General features: G+C 43.6%; 1 protein-coding gene across 1 annotated transcript in view; it reads left to right on the top strand.

The window, feature by feature from the left end:
* LOC133978894 (tetratricopeptide repeat protein 28-like) overlaps positions 1–21,233 on the top strand; it is a 118,624-nt gene that overhangs the window by 72,047 nt on the left and 25,344 nt on the right. Inside the window, exons 5-6 of the mRNA XM_062417244.1 lie at positions 11,127–11,634; positions 20,342–21,138. Of these exons, the coding sequence (XP_062273228.1) occupies positions 11,127–11,634; positions 20,342–21,138 (1,305 nt within the window). The remainder of the gene's footprint in view (positions 1–11,126; positions 11,635–20,341; positions 21,139–21,233) is intronic.

Raw genomic sequence — 21,233 nt, forward strand, 5'->3', positions numbered from 1 at the left:
AAGACACACAAGTGAAACACTTGTGACACTTGTGAAAGTAATGTACCCAAAAACTGAAAGAAAAGCAAAGAGTGTATTATGATTTTGCTTTTGTTTGTGTTAGTTTGCTATTTAGTGTCCTGAAACGGTTTGCATTGAGGAGATTTAAGTGTATTTTTGTGTAACTTATTTTATAGAATTAATTTTGTGTTTGCAGCCCATACAATTCTTGGTCATTTCTCACATTATGAATCCACTTAAAAAAAAAATCTTAAAAGATTAAGTTTAAAGGAACCTATTAAGACCTATTAAGGAGATGTATTATCTTGATTCATTTCATAATATATATATATTGATACCAATTTGCCTTATCACCAAGCCCTATTGTGTAGTATCCCAATTCAAGAAACCAATTATGAACTCTCTCTCTCTATATATCTCTTTATATATATGTATAGTGCAATGCAGTATACAGTATGGGAAGTGTCATGTAGAGTCTAGTCTCATTGTGTCTCCAGTGTACACAGCAGTGTGTCCATTGGCTTTACTTCTCAGCTGACTCTTGCTAGGCTCTGGTTACAGTCCACCTTAGTTTAGACTTGAGCCATTCGCGGCTGCAGATGTGGGATGAGTCATGTAATAGTTGTTGGTGTTGGCTCAGCTGTACTTCTAACCCCCTCCTCCTTCCCACCCTTCCTTTCTCATTTCCACCCCTTTCCTTTCTCCCTTTTTCTTAGGCTTTCCAAACTAGCCCGTTCGCCTTTTATTAAGCAGCAGTTAGGCATGTTGTGGCTGTGGAGCCTGCAGCCTGTCACTTAATGGCAGCGCAAAAGTGGCCTGCGATTGCTCCGTCACTCCAGTGTGAAGAGGCCAATCTAGCACAGACAGAAATCCACTTTGTTTGAAGCCGCACTGGTGTTTTTCCTATCATTCTTGCTCTTGACTTGGTGGAAGTAGAATCCAATTGGTGCTTCTGAGTCAGCTGACGCTCTTCGGCTCTTGCTCAGCATGCAAAGTTTCCCCCACCTGCAGCACCTTCTTTTTAGCTTCAGCTTGTCCTCAGTGGGGAGAGTTTAGCCGAGCCAAGTATTCTTCCTCCGCTGGCAAATCCCCCTTTCTTACATTGCGTGACCTGAACACAACAGGCATTCCAGAAAAATCAGGCCTTCAAATTCCAACACAGTCCCTGCGGAGTGTTTGGTAAACATATTCTCTCCTCTCTGCTCTCTGTCTCTTTCTAGCTCTGCCTCCTTATTCCCTGAACACCCTTTTCCCTGCCTATATCTTTCTCCATTAGGATGTGTCGCTCTCTTTTCCTCAGAAGACTTTTGTTAAAATAGCAGAGACAGATGTGTGTTTGTGTGTGTGGTATGTTGTTTTTTTTATTAAAATTCTGTGGCACAGGGAGGAGCAGAAACCAGCACTAAGCGAACGTGCATCTCAGGTGGCTCGGCTGAGATGCCAACTTAATTTGTGGCTGAAGGGCTGAACAAAAGCCAATCACCCTTCCACTCTGGCTTCTATTCTGCCATGGCTGAGAGATACAATCAGGTCCCCTGCTAGCAACTATTTACCCTCCCTGTCAATCAGAGTCCTGTGGCGTGTGCTCACAGCCGCGGGCAGCACTGGCAGGTAGCCCAGCATCTCCCGGAAAACATGTCTTAAAAGCAACAGTTATTTCCCGATCGTCCTTTCCTTTCTCATCTGCGCCACACCCCACACCACACAACCTGGCCCGCCCTTGATTTCTCATCTGGCATCGTCCTTATTCTTCTGTCTGCCTGATTCTCGGTACTCCATAGTACCTTCAAATGAATGGCATCAGTGGAGCTCTGTTGTACTGTCTTGGGAAATGTGAGACTTAAGGAAACTAATTAGGCAATACTGGTCTTGATCCGTCTGTCTTTACACACACACACACACACACACACACACACACACACACACACACACACACACACACACACACACACACACACACACACACACACACACACACACACACACACACACACACATTATATTCAAAATAGGGACATGGTTCATCCCCGGTAGGCAGATGTGTCTTGCATGGGACATGGAAAGGAATGTTCCTGGGATTTGGTTTCCATCATGGGAGCTTACCATCCTCATGGTCCCAAATCTCTGTCACAGTGGGAGGTGGTGTGTGCACACATGTGCATTCGTGCGTATGTGTGTATGTGTGTGCATGTGTGCATATGCATACTGTGTTTATGGATGTTATAATACAGCCCAGTAGTGAGATCCTGTTTTTAGTCTTTATCAGTCGGACCAGTTCTGTCCCCCTGAGGCTAAAAGCGAAGGACCCAGTGGTGCTGAAAGCTTTGGGTTATTCTGGCATAACTTGGAGAAGCTACAGTCTATGGAGCAGCATGGTGCGGAGGTGCTTTGGAGGGACAGCCCCGTCTCTTGATCCCACCAAGTGCTGGTGTTGATGCTGTGTTCTGCAGGCTGCCCAGGCCACAGTAACCACCCTCACCAGGCTTGTAATTACATTTGGGGAATAAAAGCACAGAGGGAGGAAAGGATTTAAACGGCTTGTGTGCCGGGCTGGAGGTAGAACGAGGTCCTTTCACTCTCTCTGCTGCACGTCATTGTGGATTTATTTGCCCAACACTGCAGTGCATGGAGACAAGAGTCAGTATAAGGCATGATTGAGCTGGCTATTTAACTTACAGGTGAGAGATGAGAGGTTGTTTTAATGGAGGTTGTATTTTTTATTTTATTTTATTTTTTTATACAGTTCTCAGCCTTGACACTACAGAAGAGCATAAACATCCAATTGAAATTTTGTCTCTGGCTTCCCGATAAATGCATTTCCAATATTCACGCTTTAGCTTTTAGCTCTGCACTCTGAGTCTAAACCAACTCCTGGGATAGACATCCAGCTCTTTAGCTGCTAGTCACTAACTCTACTTGTCTGGTGATGCGCAGGTAGCATACGGTGGGTTTATCAGAGCTAAAATAATGAGCTAAAAGAGGCTAGAGAGCTCTGAAGTGCTGACTTTGACAGCTCTCTGTGTAGTGACACTTGCACATTACACACAGTCATCACTGCTGTTGACCTGATACTGAGGTGACAGAAAATAGACCAATCTTAAATCATAGACACACTTCCTGTGTGTAGCCCTGGACATTTTATACCTTTTCTATTGTTTCAAATATCAGAAAAAATGTGAAGGAGACAAAATAGATGATATGTAATAGCATTCATCAACACGTAAAACTAGTTTTATAACCAATTTCACTTTCACACTTTTAACATTGCTTTGGATTCACAGTCACTTGGTGAACCTTTTCATTTCACAAAAGAAAAACTGAAAAACAAAGCAATTGAAAGCAGCCATGCATCCTTCTATTTCACAGAAATCTGCCTTGGTCTAAACCCATTAGGCATGAGTTACTTGCTGTTGCAGATGGATTAGAGAAGAGCAGCACAAATGCTCTGTCTCCCATCTCAAAGAGGGTGAGGTGCTGTGGGTCTGGACATTTGGTTGTCACTCTTCATTTCTCTCATTGTGTCAGGCTGCTCCAGGCAACAGCTTGGCCCAGCTCATATTGATCCAGGTCGTCAGACCTTAACCCATGTTCTTTTATCTCTCCTCTCCTCTCCTCTCCTCTCCTCTCCTTTCCTTTCCTCTCCTCTCCTCTCCTCTCCTCTCCTCCGCCATCCAACAAAATGGAATTTCTCATATACTGTTTGACTGAATGTATTCCTGCATGTCAGGCCTGATTTGTCCAGCTGTGTGGCCTGACAGGGACAGCGCCTCCCTTGCATGGGCCTCCAAAATGCCCTTGAATAACCCTGGACTCCTACGTCCTTGGATTGACTGCCCGGCTTCCTGCTGAATGTTCTCAGATGCAAGTGGGGGCCTGCAAGCTATGCTATATTTGGCACTGGGTCCTCGGACCCAGCAGGAAGCCATAACAACAGCTAATTAGCTTTTAATGGATAGGCTTTGAAAATGGTGTTGTATCATCATCCCTTTTTTATGTAATTTAAGAATCTTGGCATATGACTTCCCCCACCTGCACAACCTTAAGATCGCTATTTGTCTCGCTCTAGCTCAAAAGATTTCGGTTGCTTTCAGGCAGTGCTGAGTACTCATTTCTGATCAATTTCAGCAGTGTCACTTTAACTGCTCCTCACCCTTATTAGTGTTATAAGAACGAGTTATCTTCTACACATAGCATTATGCGCCTCTTTCTATTGTGTCCCTATACCTTGAGGCCTTGCAAAGTGGCAAACCTTGATGTTTATGTCAAACCCTTCCTGGAATGACTTTCAAACACTACTGTGATTTCCCCTTCTGTCACCACAAGGTCTCTCAAGAATTGATTCCCTGCACCAGCAGGCATCACACAGCTATGCCCGTGGAGATTTGACTTTAGTACAGAAATAAACAGCAGCCCTGTGCAGCCCTTCAAGGCTTTGCTCTGATTTAGAGTACATTAAGATTCATTCACAGTGCCCCGCTTCCCCAGTGTGCCACCTCTTCAATTTCCTCTTCAACCTGACTTTAAATTCATGTGTTTATATCAAAAGGCAGGAGGGCTGTTTTTACATTTGAACAATGCTGACATCCTGTCACAAGGGACAAGCGATGTGACTGAGAGGGTAGGGGCTGCGGTGGGGCTGGAAAGGTGGAGCCAAGCCCTGCTCAGTTACCGTGCTGCCCTCCCTTTTTTTTCTCACTTAACATTTGGCCATTTCTATAAACCTTGTTTTGTCTAGTGTATTGTCAGAGAGAGGGAGCTTGAAATATCACCCCCCACACACACACACACACCTCCTCCTCTTCCCACTAAAAGGGAACAGTCAAATTTTCCACCAATACCAATGGAGACTGTCAGATCCAATTTTACTCTGTGCCTCTTGTGTTTCTTCCTCTCGGCTGCCTGTTTGCCAATCCTGCAATATAGCCTCAAACACACACACACACACACACACACACACACACACACACACACACACACACACACACACACACACACACACACACACACACACACACACACAAACTGCTCAAATGCCCGTAAATGCAAAAATGTGGTCGCATGCGCACATACACACACACACATACACATACGGGCAGAAACCACAGAGCCTTGGGATACATTTGGCATATTTGTGTATTACTTTGTGTCTCTGTGTAAGGATGTGTGGATGAATGTATACTGGGTCTCTGGAGTAACCACAAATGATCTTCCATTTGGCTGGCACCACTGCTCAGACTACCCACAGCTCCAACACACACACACAAAAAAAAAGGTATTTTCACAAGCAAAAGCATCGCCTGCACTGTGGCTTGTCTGTGTGATTAGTTTACTTCATGCAACGCTGCACGGGTGTTTGCGCGTCTGCGTGCTTGTTTCCTCGTGGACAGTATACATAGATGTTGTGAGTGTGTGACCGTTTGAGCGGCAGACAGCCTGACGGACAGCGCAGTAGCTGTCACGAGTGCCCTTACCCGTAGCTTAACCTTTTGTGACAATCAATCCTTTGTGAACATGTCCTGTGAACGTTAAAGGAATTATCAAGCTACAGGACCTCTGGCGTCATTTATCTACAAGCTGGAGGTCACACTGGTCACAGAGAAACAAGTGGCTCTACTAGTATCTCATCACTGCTAATAGATCCAGTTAGCTGAGATTGATTAAAGAAATTGGTTAACAGCCCAATAACTTATCTATCTTCACTCACTCCTGAAGGGGAAAAACAACATTTTCATAAACAAAGCAAAAAAAAAAAGCTTACATGAGCACATTGCCTGTTTTGTATTCATCTGTGATTTTGGAAACTACAGTCATGCCTCTCATGAATATGATTTCAGAACTTGGAAAGGTAACGAGAAAGGCGTCTGTAATTTGGCTCCAGAGGAAGCAACGTCCAATTCGACTTGGCCTGTGTCGGCCACAGTGGACTGCCGAACGCTGTTTGTGTGTGTGTGTGCGTGTATGCTTGCGAGTGTGTGCATGAAAGAGAGCAATCAGGCACAGCTGTACCTGCCCTCGCTTGGCGGAGCACAGCGTTTTCCTGCTTAAAAAAGCAGAAGGTTTTGATATGGCAGAGAGGCAGTCATTTGGCTGATCTAATGGTGGCTCCCATAGGATCCATATCTGTGTGCAAATACCGAGCGAGGAAAGGAGAATGGAGTATACACCCATAAAACCAGCTGAATATTTTATCATATCCATCCCCACCCCCAGCCTCCACGCTGACATCACCAGAACGTTCCCTCAACGCTCTACCCTCTTTTCTCGCTCGTTTATGCACACACGCACACACATGATCTTTTGCACATGCACGCCCCCGTGAGAGCATGTACCTGCAAAAAGCATCATTCAGGCTTCTTCTGAGAGCATCTTTGACTGGTCTGTTCCATCTTTGAGTTTATTACTGTTGAGATGTTTCCCTTTTTGTCAAAATGCATCTCAGATCTAAAGACATCCTCAACCTGGGGATGTCTCCGGCGTTCTGCTCTCTCATCCTTCAAATACAATCTCTCCCGTTGCCTTTTATCTATCCCCCCCATCCCTCTTCCCCCCTCCTCCTCCCACCCTGCTCTCCCCCGTGCCTCCACTCCCTCCAGTGTGCGGTTCTGTTCCCTGCCAGCCAGCTCCTGTTGCTGCTCAAGCCCAGCTCGTTAAGAGAAACAGTGGTGCATGGTCCCCCTCACCTTCCCCCTGCACTGCCTTTTAATTAGACAGCTGTTTTTGTCTGTGTGTGTGTGTGTGTGTGTGTGTGTGTGTGTGTGTGTGTGTGTGTGTGTGTGTGTGTGTGTGTGTGTGTGTGTGTGTGTGTGTGTGTGTGTGTGTGTGTGTGTGTGTGTACGGAGGGTTGGAGTGTTTTCAGTCACATGAGTCATCTTTTTGAAGTGATTGGTATCACAGTAGCTTGCTTGTTTCTCTGATGTTCAACCGAGGCATTAAGTTGCAGTGTGCGCTCACTACACACTCTGCGTAGCTTTTGGCACAAATATTCTTTACCCCCTGGTTATTTTTAATCATTTTAAACATTGTGGCTACAATATTTAGCTGATTTTAAGCGCTGTAATAATTTATTGATTAATTAGTCAATAGACAGAAAACAGTTTGGATTATTGATCAAGCATTTGATTAAGTGACAAACATTTGCTGGCTCTGCTTTTTTAAGTGTCTGTTCTATATCATTGTAAATTTAATCTCTATTCTATCTCCACTACTATTTAATGGAATTGTATAGGCACATTTATTAATTGGAACAAAATTAAGACACTTTATAATTTAGTTATAATTGATTTCTTTGATTTGTTTTTATGATTGTAACCGTGGTTATGAAGGTTGTTACATCGATTACTTTAAAGTGAAAACACCTGGTGCGTGTGTGTGTCTGCACTAATAGCCTGAAATGTTATTTGTACAGAGAGAGGGGGATGTTCCCACCTCTGTAGTAATGGAATCAAACCTGTTCTCCATCCCCTCCTGTTGAGTGAGAGTGACTCCTCTTTTCTCCCGTATAATCCCGTTAACAGTACTTTACTGCCCTGCCCTCCTGCAGGACATGCTGTTTGGACAGAGGGCAAACTCTGGGCTCTTTAACACCTCACATCTCCAAAACTTGCCTCTCTCTCTTTCTCTCTCTATTTCTCTCTCTCTCTCTCTCTCTCTCTCTCTCTCTCTCTCTCTCTCTCTCTCTCTCTCTCTCTCTCTCACTCACACTCACACTCACACTCACACTCTCTCACACTCACACACACACACACACACACACACACACACACACACACACACACACACACACACACACACACACACACACACACACACACTCTCACACACACACACATGCTCATTCATCTACCTTTTCTCAACAGTTCCCTTTGGTTATAACAACAATAATGCATATGTTAACAATTCTGGAATGATCTTACTTTTAATCTTACTTACAATTTTCCCAGTGACCAGAGGTTGGATATATGCTTGTGTATTATGAAACCTCCATCTCCTAACATTAGTTTTAACCAGGTTGTAGGGTTAGGGTTAATTCCAGACCTTGCTAATCTCTTTTCATGGAATGTATTAATCCATATCAGTGGAAATGTGTGTCTCTAACAAAAATACAGCTGGCAGGTGTAGTCGAAGAAGCAGCATGTAAGCTTTTTTTCCTGAAAGCGGGTTGATGTTAGAGCAGTCAGCGCTTGTTTGTACACTTGTCCGTGCCTTTGTTTGCCTATTTCTGTCCAGGAGGATCCACACTCGTGTTTATGGGCATAGCAGTGGTTGTATCTCAGGCCCTAATCCAACCATTTACATCACCATGACAACCAGGCTTGTCCCATAAGCTTCGCCAGTCTGTGATGATAGCCTTGGTTGTTTGAAGTATATCAGAGCTCATAGGTCCAAAAGTGAAATCAGGAGGATTTTCAAAGGCACATTCACACAGCTGCAAGGCGAGGCACAACCACATAGCTCAACACAGCAGTGAAGTGGTGGGCATCACTCTGCTGTTCCAGGGTAAGAAATAAAACACACACCAGGGGCCCAGATTCACAGTACTCTCATACCACCGAGCCCAGTCATCAAGAGCCGCTCTGCTGCATGACATAAGGTGGTAATTATGCTAAGTACAATGCATTACTTCTAGCATGTGCTATGAAAGCAGCCATTTCTCTAATGTGCTGCAGAATATAAACATACTTAGTAGGGTCGGCTGACGGAGGAGAATCAGCGAGAAATCCTAAACCACTGTCCTTGTCAGAGGAAAGTAATGGAATAATGTTGTTGGAGCCAAGCATTTCTGATTAACATGTCATCTTAGCTCTCCCCTGCTGCCCCCCTTCTCCTTTTCGCCTTTCTCCCAGGCAGAACTAGTTTACCTTTCATTAGGAGACCCTTGGTGCAAAATGTGTTTGCTGATAAGAGCCAGCGGTTTATCAACAGTTTATAAAGGATGGCGTTGGGATTAATCAAATCAGCACACATCCGGAGAAGGGCTGGACTCTGTAAACACAATCAGATCTGACTCTGCAGACGGATTGAGAGAAGTGGGGGAGAGAGAGTAAGAACAGGGAGAGAGGATAGATAAGTGAAGAAAAGAAATGGAATCAAATTAGAATGAAGTCGATTTGCCAGAAATTATGTATTTCAGGCAATTATTTCTCTCCCAGATGGAATGCTATTTTGCGATACTGGTGGGGAGTCAAAATGAGCAGTGGTGGGAGAGGGCTGCAGTCAGAAGTGAGAGAGATATGGTCCCTGTGTCTGTCCCTGAGCCAAACACAGTGCATCCTCTGTGACTGGCAAGGCTGGCTCCTCATTATCTGCCTATCTTGGCTCCCATCTGAGGAGAAAACGCAGCGTTGCAGTCTCACTTTAGAGGGACACTGATCACAAGAGCAACTCATCTCAACTGGAGAAAGATTGCACCCCCCCCTCTTGCTTTCTCTCCTTGTGTCTCCCACCGCTCTCGGCTGAAGACAGACACAGATGAGGAATCCTCTCTGTTTTCTGCTCAGAAAAGTGGAAGTTTGAGTCGGAGAGATGGAGCGAAGCTTCAAAAGGCACATGTAATTGAGCAGCCCTAGATAGGCTATCTGGGAACATGAAACAGCAACAGTTGTGACGGAGGGTAATTGCCTCCCTGGGCCCGTATAATGCCTTGTCGAGTCTTTAAACTTGAGCAAACTGCTGGAAGTCCTTATGTCAGCAGGTAATTGGTTCCAGGCATCAGCAGCTATGTGAAATGAAGGAAAGATAGCTAGGTGGGGTGTATATGTGCATTTAGAAAAAAGGACGCATGAAAGAAAGAAAAGTGTTTGTCTTTATAAGCGTCTTCGGGAGTGTTCTGCTGTATTGATTTTTTTTTTTGAACAATGTGCTTTGCTTTTCATTTATTCAGAGGGCTCAATATTTTCATTATGTGGCGCTAGAGCAAGGTAAAAATATCTCCTGTGCTCTGCAGGCACATTTCTTCAAATTACATCTTGATGTGTTTGTGGAATAATATCTATGCAAATTTGGAATTCAAGATGGTGGCACTCATGCCTCCTCTAAGGCCCAATGCATAGATTAATGGCCAGTTTTGTAACCTATGGGTATTAAAAGTGATTTCATAAACATCCCAGAGCAGAAACTTCATTCTTTGCTGTAGCTGACTTTGACTTAATAGTTGCCCAGCTGTAAATGCCCCCAAGATGACCCAGGACATCCCTGATGCTGAGGCTCCAAACTGGACAAGGTGGACAGTACTGTGGCCTTCACTGTCAGGGTGTCTTTCCCCTTTTGCTGGCCTCTATCCAACCCCCTCCCTGGCCGGAGGAGGGAGAGTGGGACCTTAGGAAAGAGATGCTTTATTAGATGGTCCTGCATGATTAATTGAACATCTGTTCACACACAGGCAGCTGACCCCAATTCCCAGCTGTTTACCCTCTGTATAAACAGTTAATAAGCCTGCAGTAAATGTGTCACATAGGAGGTCAAAACTGCATTTTTTGAAATCTCTCCATTTTACTGCCAAACTTCTCCTTTTGCACTTAAACCCATGGTACTCTGTATTTCTCATTTCACAGGTGGAAAATGGAAGATGGTGTTAATGAAAATGCACGGAATCTTTTTCTCTATGTTTTTAACTCGAGAGGTCTTACCAGCAGTCAGTCAGTCAGCCAGTTGGCCCCCCACCGCTTTGGTGTGAAGCTAAAACCCCTCTCCTCACCCGCCTGATTAGCGCTGTCTTTGTTCCGTTGATGGTGGCACGCCATGAAGCAGGATTGCAGTGGGCAAACTGACGGCTTTAAAGCAAGCCTGCTGCTGCGCTGATCTGCATCGCACTTTACCCCCCTCCTTTCCCAGCAAAGACGAAATCAAATCAGGGTTTTTTTTGTTGTTGTTGTTTGGTCTCTGAGCAGAAAGCCCCCTTAGAGATTTGGGAATTTGGATATTTAGTTTTCTCCACTTCATGTACAGTATTACTGGCTAAAGGAGTGTTTACGTGTGGGTGGGGAATCTGTGATACAAAGGCAACAAAATGAATCACAGTTGAAAAAATGTGGGTATAATTAATGGGTTTATTTTGAGATTTTTTTCATTTGCCTAAAGTGCATTACCTTTTTTTCTTACTTGCTGTCTATCTCTTTCTCTATCCATAGGCTGCTTCAATGGCCCTGAGCAGCTTGGGCCATGTATACACAGCCATAGGAGACTATCCAAATGCCCTGGCCAGCCACAAGCAGTGTGTCCTGCTGGCCAAGCAGTCCAAGGATCAGCTATCTGAGGCTCGCGAGCTGGGAAACATGGGGGCTGTCTACATCGCTATGGGAGACTTTGAAAATGCTGTCCAATGCCACGAGCAGCACCTGGGCATTGCCAAGGCCCTGGAAAATAAACGAGAGGAGGCTCGGGCGTATAGTAACCTCGGTAGTGCCTACCACTACCACCGTAACTTTGACAAGGCCATGTCCTACCATACTCATGTTCTGGAGCTCGCCCAGGAGCTGGAGGAAAAATCCATCGAGATGAGAGCCTACGCAGGTCTGGGTCACGCTGCCCGCTGCATGCAGGACTTGGAGAGGGCCAAGCAGTACCATGAACAGCAGCTGTCGATAGCTGAGGGCTTGAAGGACAGGGCCGCAGAAGGAAGAGCCTCTTCCAATCTGGGTATGTATGCAAAACACTGAGGGCAGTTACAACAAAGAGCTAATGGAACAATTGTCAAGCATCAGATAGACACTGAATGTGTTGAAAAGAAGCCATATGTCTGATAGTTTAAAATAATTAATAGTAATAATACAAATATACTGCAGAATTATGTGAAAACGTCCTGAAAAATATAAAGAAAAATAAATATTTAACATTACAATATGCACAAATTTCATCTAAATTGCCATTTTTAAACTTCCTGCAAGTACTGAGTTCAATAATTGGGTTCATTGTACAGTTAAGTGTTCTGCACTGTTATTGTTGTGCATTGAATATAATATGAAACACTGATAAAAAAATATGTCAGTTTGTTCGGAGGTGTCCAGTTTACTCAGTAGTGAAATAAGGGTCCCTTAATGAAAAGGGTTGTGAACAACAAAAGTCTTCCATATATTCCTGGCAAAGCGTTTTCTCCTGTGCTCTATTCTAACCTTATAGCATTCACTGTGTTAAATGATAGCAGACCATTAGCACTCACTCAGAATAGAGAAAACAACAAGTACTTTCAAAGTTAAATTGAAGCGATTGCAGATACAATGCTACTAAGTCTGGCATTAATATTGTTGGATAAAGTGAGTCTGCTTAATTTAGATAATGCTAATTGTCACTATTAGTCAAAATTGTCATTGCTAAAAAAGAAAGAAAGTGTGAGTGGTGAGCACTTGTTCGAATTTCCTGGCTACACTTGACTGATTCAGGTGCGTTCTTATCACAGTTGATCAGTGTCACAAATCATCTTGAATTATCGTCCATTGCTGAACATCGCAAATGAAAATCCACTCATAGCTCGCACAGTATCTACTGAATATACTGTACAGTTTGTCTTCCCTTGAAGTTCCTCCTTGGCCCTTGCAGTAAAGGACAATGTGAAGGTTTGAGCCCAGAAGCACACATGATGAGTCTACTGTGTGTCTTCCTCAGAGATGGGGAAGCACCTGGTAGCAATATAGTTTTGGAAGATTTGTTTACTGATGAATTTTGTGAGTTATTGCAGCAGCAGTTGATCCTCTGAAATGAGGGATTAGAAGAAAGAAGTCAGAATGAGCAAAGTAATCAATAACAATACTCTCTGCGTGTTCTTAGGTTTATTATGCTACAAATGTAAAGTCCTGCCTGTGGTGTTTTCTTGTTTTTGGGATACTGTATGAAAGCTTCCATTTCCTGCTTGTGTTTTCAGTGAGCTGCTGGCTACATTCCTTCTGTTTGCCTTCATTCAAATGAGCTGTTTACTTACAATTTTCAGTGATATTTGCAGTTAATAGGACCTGATTGTTTTTGTTGCTTTTAAGCAGGGGACAACAGTATATTACTGTATCATCACTATTTTATGTAAAGCTGTTTTTACCCACAGTATTTAAGAGGCATGTTAAGTTCTACAGTGAATAGTGCCCAGCAGATGATGTAAGCATGTACGTTAATGGAGTGTTCGGGGAACAGCACAGTGAGGGTGGTGTTAGGAGCCAACAGTAATTTGTGAACCCACGGAGTTCTACAGTGATGGAATACCAACGTATAACGCACACAGTCAGAGTATAAATAAAGCCCATAAAAATGTATAATTTTTCATGGGAACCCTCCCCACATTTATCTGCTCTGCTCTCACCTTCACACCGCCTCCGACTGGAATGAGAAGTGGTCTGGAGATAAATAAAAACGAGAGAGGTTGCAATTAAATATATGATCGGGTCATTTGATTGGAGCTTAAAATGTAATCATTGTCCCCTTTTATAATAGAGACATTTCCAGCCAAATCATGTTAAAAATGAAATTATTAGAAAGATAACCTTGTGAAGCTTTCTAATATAATGAAAGTAACCTCAGGGATTAAGGCGCCCCTTCAGATATTCAATACCCCCATGAGATAAATGGTATGGCCAATTTTGCCATATTTAGTCCAGCAATTACAACTTACGCTGGGTGACTTATGATAGCCATCAAGACAGTAGTAAACCTGACTCTAATGGACAACTAAGAGGCATAATAGTTCCTCCCAGATGAATTATTCTTTAACATAACGTGTAAAAGTGTGCAAGCAGAGAGTGGAGTTAATCAGCCAAACATAAATTTGAAGTTGTCGTTTGACCAGCCTAATGGCCGCACATCCCCGGTTGCTCTTAGCTACATCGCACACCTGATTTTAAAAGTGAGTCATTGACTGGTTGTCATAAATTAGGCGCTCCAGTGAGAACATTTTATGATGCTACAGTACATGTGAGCTTTATTACGAGTGAGCGCCATGCAGTATGTCAGGCAGCAAATTTATTCCTGTCTGTAGTATGACTGCCATTACGACGTCCACAGTGGCCTCATTCATTATTAGTTGCAACATTACAGATCTTCCAGTATATGACAGAGTAATGATGAGTCTAGTTGATGCAGTGTCAAAAGACCTCGGACTGGTGATGGAGCAGTAGCTAAACAAGCGGGTGGAAAAGGGTGAAGCCTGTTGCTCCATGGAGACAGGCAAGACAAGCTGGACCGTCATGAGGATACAGTAACACCCCGGGGAGCTTGCTTGGTGTCAGTGTAGCTGATCTGTTGGTACTTCTTGTCTATTTTCTTTCTCTCCTGTCTTTTTTTAAACTTTTCGATACCTCCCTCTTTCGCTCTCTCCGTCTCTCCCCTCACCCCCACTGATTGTAATCTGCAGCTGTCAAGCTCCCAGTAATTGAAACTGACTTGATGAATCGCTTAATTACCTTTAATAGCTGATTCAAGAGGAGCTGAATAATGAAGATAACAGAGAATGAAGTAGAGGTTGTGAAGCACCAGTCTGTAATTGCCCCATTGTTGTTGTTGTTGTTGTTTTTGTTTGAGGCAGCCGAGCGTGCGTTGTTATTCCGTCATCGGTGCCCACAAGCACGCTTAGCACAAGAAGATACGGACTAAAACTAACAGGATGTTGTTTCAGACTTCAAAAAACTGCCACTTTTTACGCCGTGCACAAAGAGGGGAAGGATGATCGAGTGAAGATTAACGAGCAGCGATAAAAGCGAAAGAACTGTGCGAGAGATGGGAAGGAGAAGTTGCCGAAACGGGAAAGGAACAAACTTTTTATTATGCCCTCTCAGCTTGTCGTTAATGTTGCGTGTAGTGTGGGAGGAACAGCAGCTGACATGCCCCTCAGGTACAGTTGTATAGAGATCGCCATGCTTTAATATCCAACCATGATGCCCAGCGGTACCAACAGCCCTGGCTCAGCACACTCTGACCTATAAAGGATATGAAAATGTTGCTTTCCAGCCCCATTTATTATTCATTAATTGGCTAACTTACCCCCTAGTCAGCAATATTTAATATCTGAGAGAGGACTGAAGTGGAGGGTTCCCATGTAGTTCACATTTGTGGTATTCATGAAACAGAATCTAAATTCTATTATTTTCCCTTGCATTTCACTTCAAAGAGACTTTAAATAAGTTTGTTTGGAAAGCGTTTGTGTTTTATCCTGGTCTAGTCCTTGCTTTTCCGTTCTCACACTTCACACTTCTTTGTTTGGGTGTATGTCTAAGAGAAGTCACATGAAATGTCGACTGGATCAGTTAGAATGGCTGGAGGTAAAAATCCTAATTAAGCTTTTTTTTTTTTCTTCTTTTTATCCAGCATCCCCAGAGAGTGCTATCTGCTGATGCTCACAAAAACAAAGCATCAGAAAGAGGGAAAAACAACAGGAAGAAGAGTTCACAGCACAGAATCAGACAATGTACACTGCTATGTTGTGTATTCATGTCTTGTCACTGGCTCATTGGTGTCTCAAAAAAAAACAGGGCATAACTTCTGCATTGAATTAGTTTAGACCTTTTTTTTTGCTAAACTTCTTTCACACGTACGCACATGCAGCTTTTTTCCCTTTAAGAGTCACGTGAGAATGAGCGCTAAGAGTCTACATTCCAGAAAATCAGCTCTGGAAATCAGCTTCCTCCAGACATCTGATTTACGGGTTTTATAACAACATATCTGTCGATAACAGTGTCACATCAGTAGATAAAGCGTAATGATTTTTAGTAGGCTGTATTTGTTGGCAGTCGTGTTGAAATGTAGTAGCACCTACTCTGAGATTGAGAGCCGTTCAGCGCCTGACTGTGATAGGAAACACTTATCAATATCCTCAACACAACAATATCTCTTACTGTGGTATGATTTTACTACTACTACATCACAATTTTTGCCATCAGCATAACAACAAAAATGGTTGCATGAACATAAAATCCAGTAACTTTACAGTTTTCAGACTGCAGGGACAAACTACACACAGGAACCAAACTTGCCTGGAACACTGAGGCATAGAGATTATTCAGTTTGGTACCTAAGCCTTTGAAAACAGCAGTGATTGCAGATATATTATTAGTCTGGCCAGGAAAGGGAGCAGGATAGTGCTGAATTTACAGAGGAATTTAGCGAGCCTAATGGTCCAGACAGGATGAATGAAAGAACGCTGTTAGAGAGAAAGAGCCCAGCAAATACATAAAGAAGTGCATTTATCTGGCACGGGTGAAATCTTCAACTCTCCAGTAATGACCATGTAAATACCTTGAGTAAATATTAGCAGACCTGCAGGAGAAGAGAGGGGGGCGACAATAATAGATGGAGAATAGCTGAAGTAGTGGATGCTAGTTTTATGTGACTCTCCTGGAGTCATCTTTGTTAGCTTAAAGCCCCAAATTTCTGTTTGTGGAAAAGTAGCGGACGCTCCTCGCCTCCCCCTGCATGGCCCCCTTCAATCTCTTGACACAGGACCATGGTAGAAACTGGACTAGAGGCCCTGCAAAACAACACTGTTGTAGTCCTTGCGCTTACACTGACGTGAAGCTTGCTGTACTCGGTTTGTTATTTTTCTCACTGCGGAGCTATTAAATGAAACAAAAGAGCTGCAGCATTCTTTTGCATTAAGTAACTGTGCCCTTTTTTTTTTTTTTGCACATCTGCAAATTCAGCATGAAATGTGATCTGTCCCTAAAGGGAAAGGCGATTGTTCAGTGCTGAAGACAGAACATTGTTGATTTTAAGTGGTGGGAGGAATCAGATGTCATGCGTGCGGACAGTACAGCGACAGTTGGTTTGGAGAACTGAAGCAGGGTTGAGGGTCAGCAGGAGCGGAGAGGAAGCAGCTCAGCTGGTGCTGCAGGCAGAGGGGTGCAGCGCTCTGTCTGTGTGTTTTTGTTGGCAGACCACCCACTCAGTATGCATCCATCTATCCATACCCTGTCCTTTTTTTATCTTCAGTCAGACTGTAGGAGTCTGTGTCTGCGAGTAAGGATTTGGTACCTCTAGCTCAGAGCCCAGCTCCGCCCCTCCCCACTGCTGCAGACCCCAGGAGGATGTAGTGTCTGCTCAGCTCACTACTTCCCCCCACAGATCATCACATCCACTAGTGTATAAGGTGTATGGCTAAACAAAATAGAACAAAAGCATTGTCCTACTTGTGCTTCTCTTGACAATTATTATTTTCCAATATTCTCTATTATTTATTCACCACTTTAAACAAAACAAAAAAAACAGCCTTGCTCACTTAGACACATTGCATCCATTACTAATAACCTTCAACTTGTTTCTTTCAACAAAAGTTGGTGCAAGCAGCTTTGTGAATACTTTCACAGTAACAAAATTATCTAGAAATTGTAAAAGGTATTCTAACATACCAAGCTTCATATGCTAGTTGGGGTTGGATGAAATCTTCCCCAAGTCTCACTGGAATTTCCTTAAGAAATCGACTCTGCACTTTGATATTTCACACATGCCAATGTCCTTGAGCTGAAACCTGAATAGGCATCAACATTTCCACAAGCACTACATTTACAGCATCCTGCTCTGGGTTCTCGAAACATGGATGTGAATTATAATGTTGACCTCATTCTTAAATATTCACACCCAAATCAGTATTTCAGGCTCAGACTGGTCATCTTTATTCTGGTATCACTGGTATCACCCTAGACCAGAGGCAGCAGCACCATTGTTTTTCAAATCCTCTTAGGTCACTGTAGGCAGTCGCAATCTGGACCTCCATAACTCCTGAAAGAATGGCAGAGTGATTTACTCAGAATACGACACCATCCCTCAAAGTCATCACTGCAGCATATCCCTCTATGTACAGCCAGCTGTACATGATATTGTGTGCTTTATCCTGGTTTTTCAGTCTTTGTCTCAAGCTATGCACAAAACAGAAATAATTAAGCTATACATTGCATTACATTAAATATATTACAGTCAAGTCAATTAATACACACCACAGACTTGCAATGTTGTTATAAGTTTAGGTTTAATTGAATCTCAAGACTGACATTGTGTTGGGGACAATTTGATTTGGACAACATGCCACAGTGACCACTTCAGCTAGAAGCCCCTTACTAATTCCCAATTTTTGTGTTCCAGTAGTATTTACCAGCATGTTTGGTATGGTTTTCGTTACTATCCTGCTGGATACTATTCCCAGAGGGTTCTATAATCCTCTTACCATATGGGGAGGGGGACACAGAAAATATTTTCTGGCCTTAAGTGTGGCTCCAGGCATAGCCTAAGGCTTATAGCAATTTTGGCTACAGCTTCCAAGCCCAACCTCAAACCTAGCCATTCACCCCCAGCCTCTGTCCCGGCTGTCTCCCTTGCCCCTGCATCCCATTGCCAGCCGCAGATCCATTTTTAGCCTGCAGCATGGAACATGTTTGCTGGTAATACATCAGTAGGCATTATATCCTCAGTAACATCAGCCTCCGTTGGGGAATGCATAACCTTGGGAGTGCCTCTGTGGCGAGAGCTGTCAATGCTCTTCCAGCCAGCTTGCTCTGCATCTTAACATGCATTCCCCACTTAGGAAAGACATTGTCTAAGGTGTAGAAAAGTTCATGCCAGTAGAACTTGGAAATTCAAAACGTTTAAAGCCCCACTCATTTTGGCTCAAGAAAAAGACACGTTACTATATTTGCACTGTACACAGTCCAAAGCACCACATAGATTTCACTCATTGTGTCTTCATTGTGAAGTTATGCCATTTACAGTCTGAACTCCTTCTGTATTATTTAGCAGTGCTGTTTCTCAGTGTGTTTTACTCAGACCTACGCCTAGCATACCAATTCCTCAGGGTGATGACCTGATGATTACAAGGTCAGTTCAGGTTGTATCACTTCAACCTGAGAACACAAGCAAGCAAACAAACAACAAATCAGGTCTGATTCGTCAATAGGTCTCTACGGCATGCTGAATCATGGCCTGAATTAAGCAGGCAGAGGATCTTTGATTATGTTTTTTCCAGCAAAATCCAATCTGCTTGCAGAAAAAGTTGTTTGATATGAATTTATTGGAAATTATATATAATGCTCAAACTTGTACTAAAAGCAAATTTCAGAGCCGAGTGAAACCTATAAATTATGTAGCACTGTATGTGTAAATTGACATACCTGATAATGTGTCAAATCATTATGCAGCCCAGAGGCTTGTACTGTAGATGCATCAATGATTTTTTTTCCCATTCTCACTGCCCTCATGTGCTCCTTTTTAATTGAACCAAAATCTGAATGCATGTCCACAATTACTGTATAACTTCTGCCGTCGTTTGAGCCGTCTGTTTAGTTTCAATCCCACTGTTTATGTAGCCTGTGTTCAGGCCCATAATGTGGCAGGTTTCGGATGAAATAAATGGGAAAACACACATGGCGGTAACTAATCCCGGCGGCACCATCACATACTCACCACAAGCCACAAAGCCTCTCTCCTTCCCTGGTTCCCACCCACTCTGGCTCCAGAACCGTTTCCATCCATGGTGTCCTATCGGTGGCCCCCATCCTAGTAGCCCATTAGTCTCCATGCTGATGCAGCAAAGCCATGATGACCAGGCTGTATGGTGGATGAAGGACTGAGTTATTTGCCTTGCAGCAGTTCTTCATCCACCAGCCTGCAGCACCATATCTTCTCTCTCAGTGAGCTTGAATTTTATCAGAGCAATTATTATCATTGAAAGCTTGGCGACAATGCAAAAGGAGAAATCCTGAGATTAGTTGTGTCTCAGAGGGAAGAAGGAGAGTTACCGTAGATATCCTGTGATGTCTCTTTACTCTCTGCCATGTATTTGTCAGGGTGTATGAGCATGTGGGTGGGGGCACATTTGTTTGGATGTTGTGCGTATGTATGTGTGTGTGCCAGATGGCTGTCTGGCTGTGGGTTAAAGCCATTACTTTTCAGAGTATGGTATTTTATCAGAGATAATACGTTCAATGCACTGGCTTCTCCATTATTTATTTTTTCTCCACACTTATCTCATTTTTCTAAAGTTGTTTGCTGAGCTTTCCATCAGTTCTTCACACTCTCCCCCACTTTAACTTCCTCCGTCTTTCTTTCTCGTTCTCTCATAACCATTTCCAACCCTGTGGAAAAGTTGTTGATTTTGGTAAAATCCCTCTAATACACAATCATCAAAGACAGCTTAGACAATCAAAAAGATTCTATTTTCGTGTTATAATAACTTTGTTTGATTGCACTACATTTTAATGACCATAATTCTGTGGTTGAGTGTGTAGTGTAAGCAGAGAACAGATGGCTCAGAGAACATATTTTAGCAACCAAATGACTTGTTTTGTACATGAAAAGCTGACGAGGCACTTGAATTTTACTCAATTACAATTTACCCCTGAATGGGTCTTTAACTTCATCCTCCTCGCTCTCTCTCCTCTCTCCACAGGCATCATCCACCAGATGAAGGGGGACTATGAAACTGCACTGAAACTCCACAAAACACACTTGGCCATTGCTCAGGAGCTCAGTGACTATGCTGCTCAGGGCCGGGCCTATGGGAACATGGGTAATGCCTACAATGCCCTAGGAGCTTTTGACCAGGCTGTCCGCTACCACCGCCAAGAGCTGCAGATTTCCATGGAGGTCAATGACCGGGCCTCACAAGCCTCCACACATGGCAACTTGGCTGTGGCTTACCAAGCCCTGGGAGCTCATGACCGCGCTTTGCAGCATTACCAGAACCACCTCAACATTGCTCGTGAGCTCAGAGATGTCCAGAGCGAGGCTCGGGCTCTGGGCAACCTTGGCAACTTCCACTGCTCTCGAGGAGAATTCCCTCAGGCTGTGCCCTACTATGAGCAGTACCTCCGCCTGTCCCCTGACCTCCAAGACATGGAGAGTGAGGGGAAAGTTTGTCACAATCTTGGTTATGCCCACTACTGCTTGGGCAACTACCAGGATGCCGTCAAATACTATGAGCAGGACTTGGCTCTGGCCAAGGACCTCCATGACAAACTGAGTCAGGCCAAGGCGTACTGTAACCTTGGTCTGGCATTCAAGGCCCTGGGAGACTTTGCTAAGGCAGAGGAGTGTCAGAAATATCTGCTTTCACTGGCCCAGTCCCTGAACAATGCACAGGCTCGCTTCAGAGCTCTTGGGAACCTGGGGGACATATTTGTCTGTAAAAAGGATGTGGCTGGAGCCATTCAATTTTATGAGCAGCAACTGGCCTTAGCTCACCAGGTATGGCCACATACAGTTTCTAATACACAAACTTTGTGATTGTAGTAAAATGCATACTATAACAATTCATCATGTAAATGGGAAATGTCATGTTG

This window comes from Scomber scombrus, chromosome 4 (assembly GCF_963691925.1).
Source record: "Scomber scombrus chromosome 4, fScoSco1.1, whole genome shotgun sequence".
Lineage (NCBI taxonomy): Eukaryota > Metazoa > Chordata > Actinopteri > Scombriformes > Scombridae > Scomber > Scomber scombrus.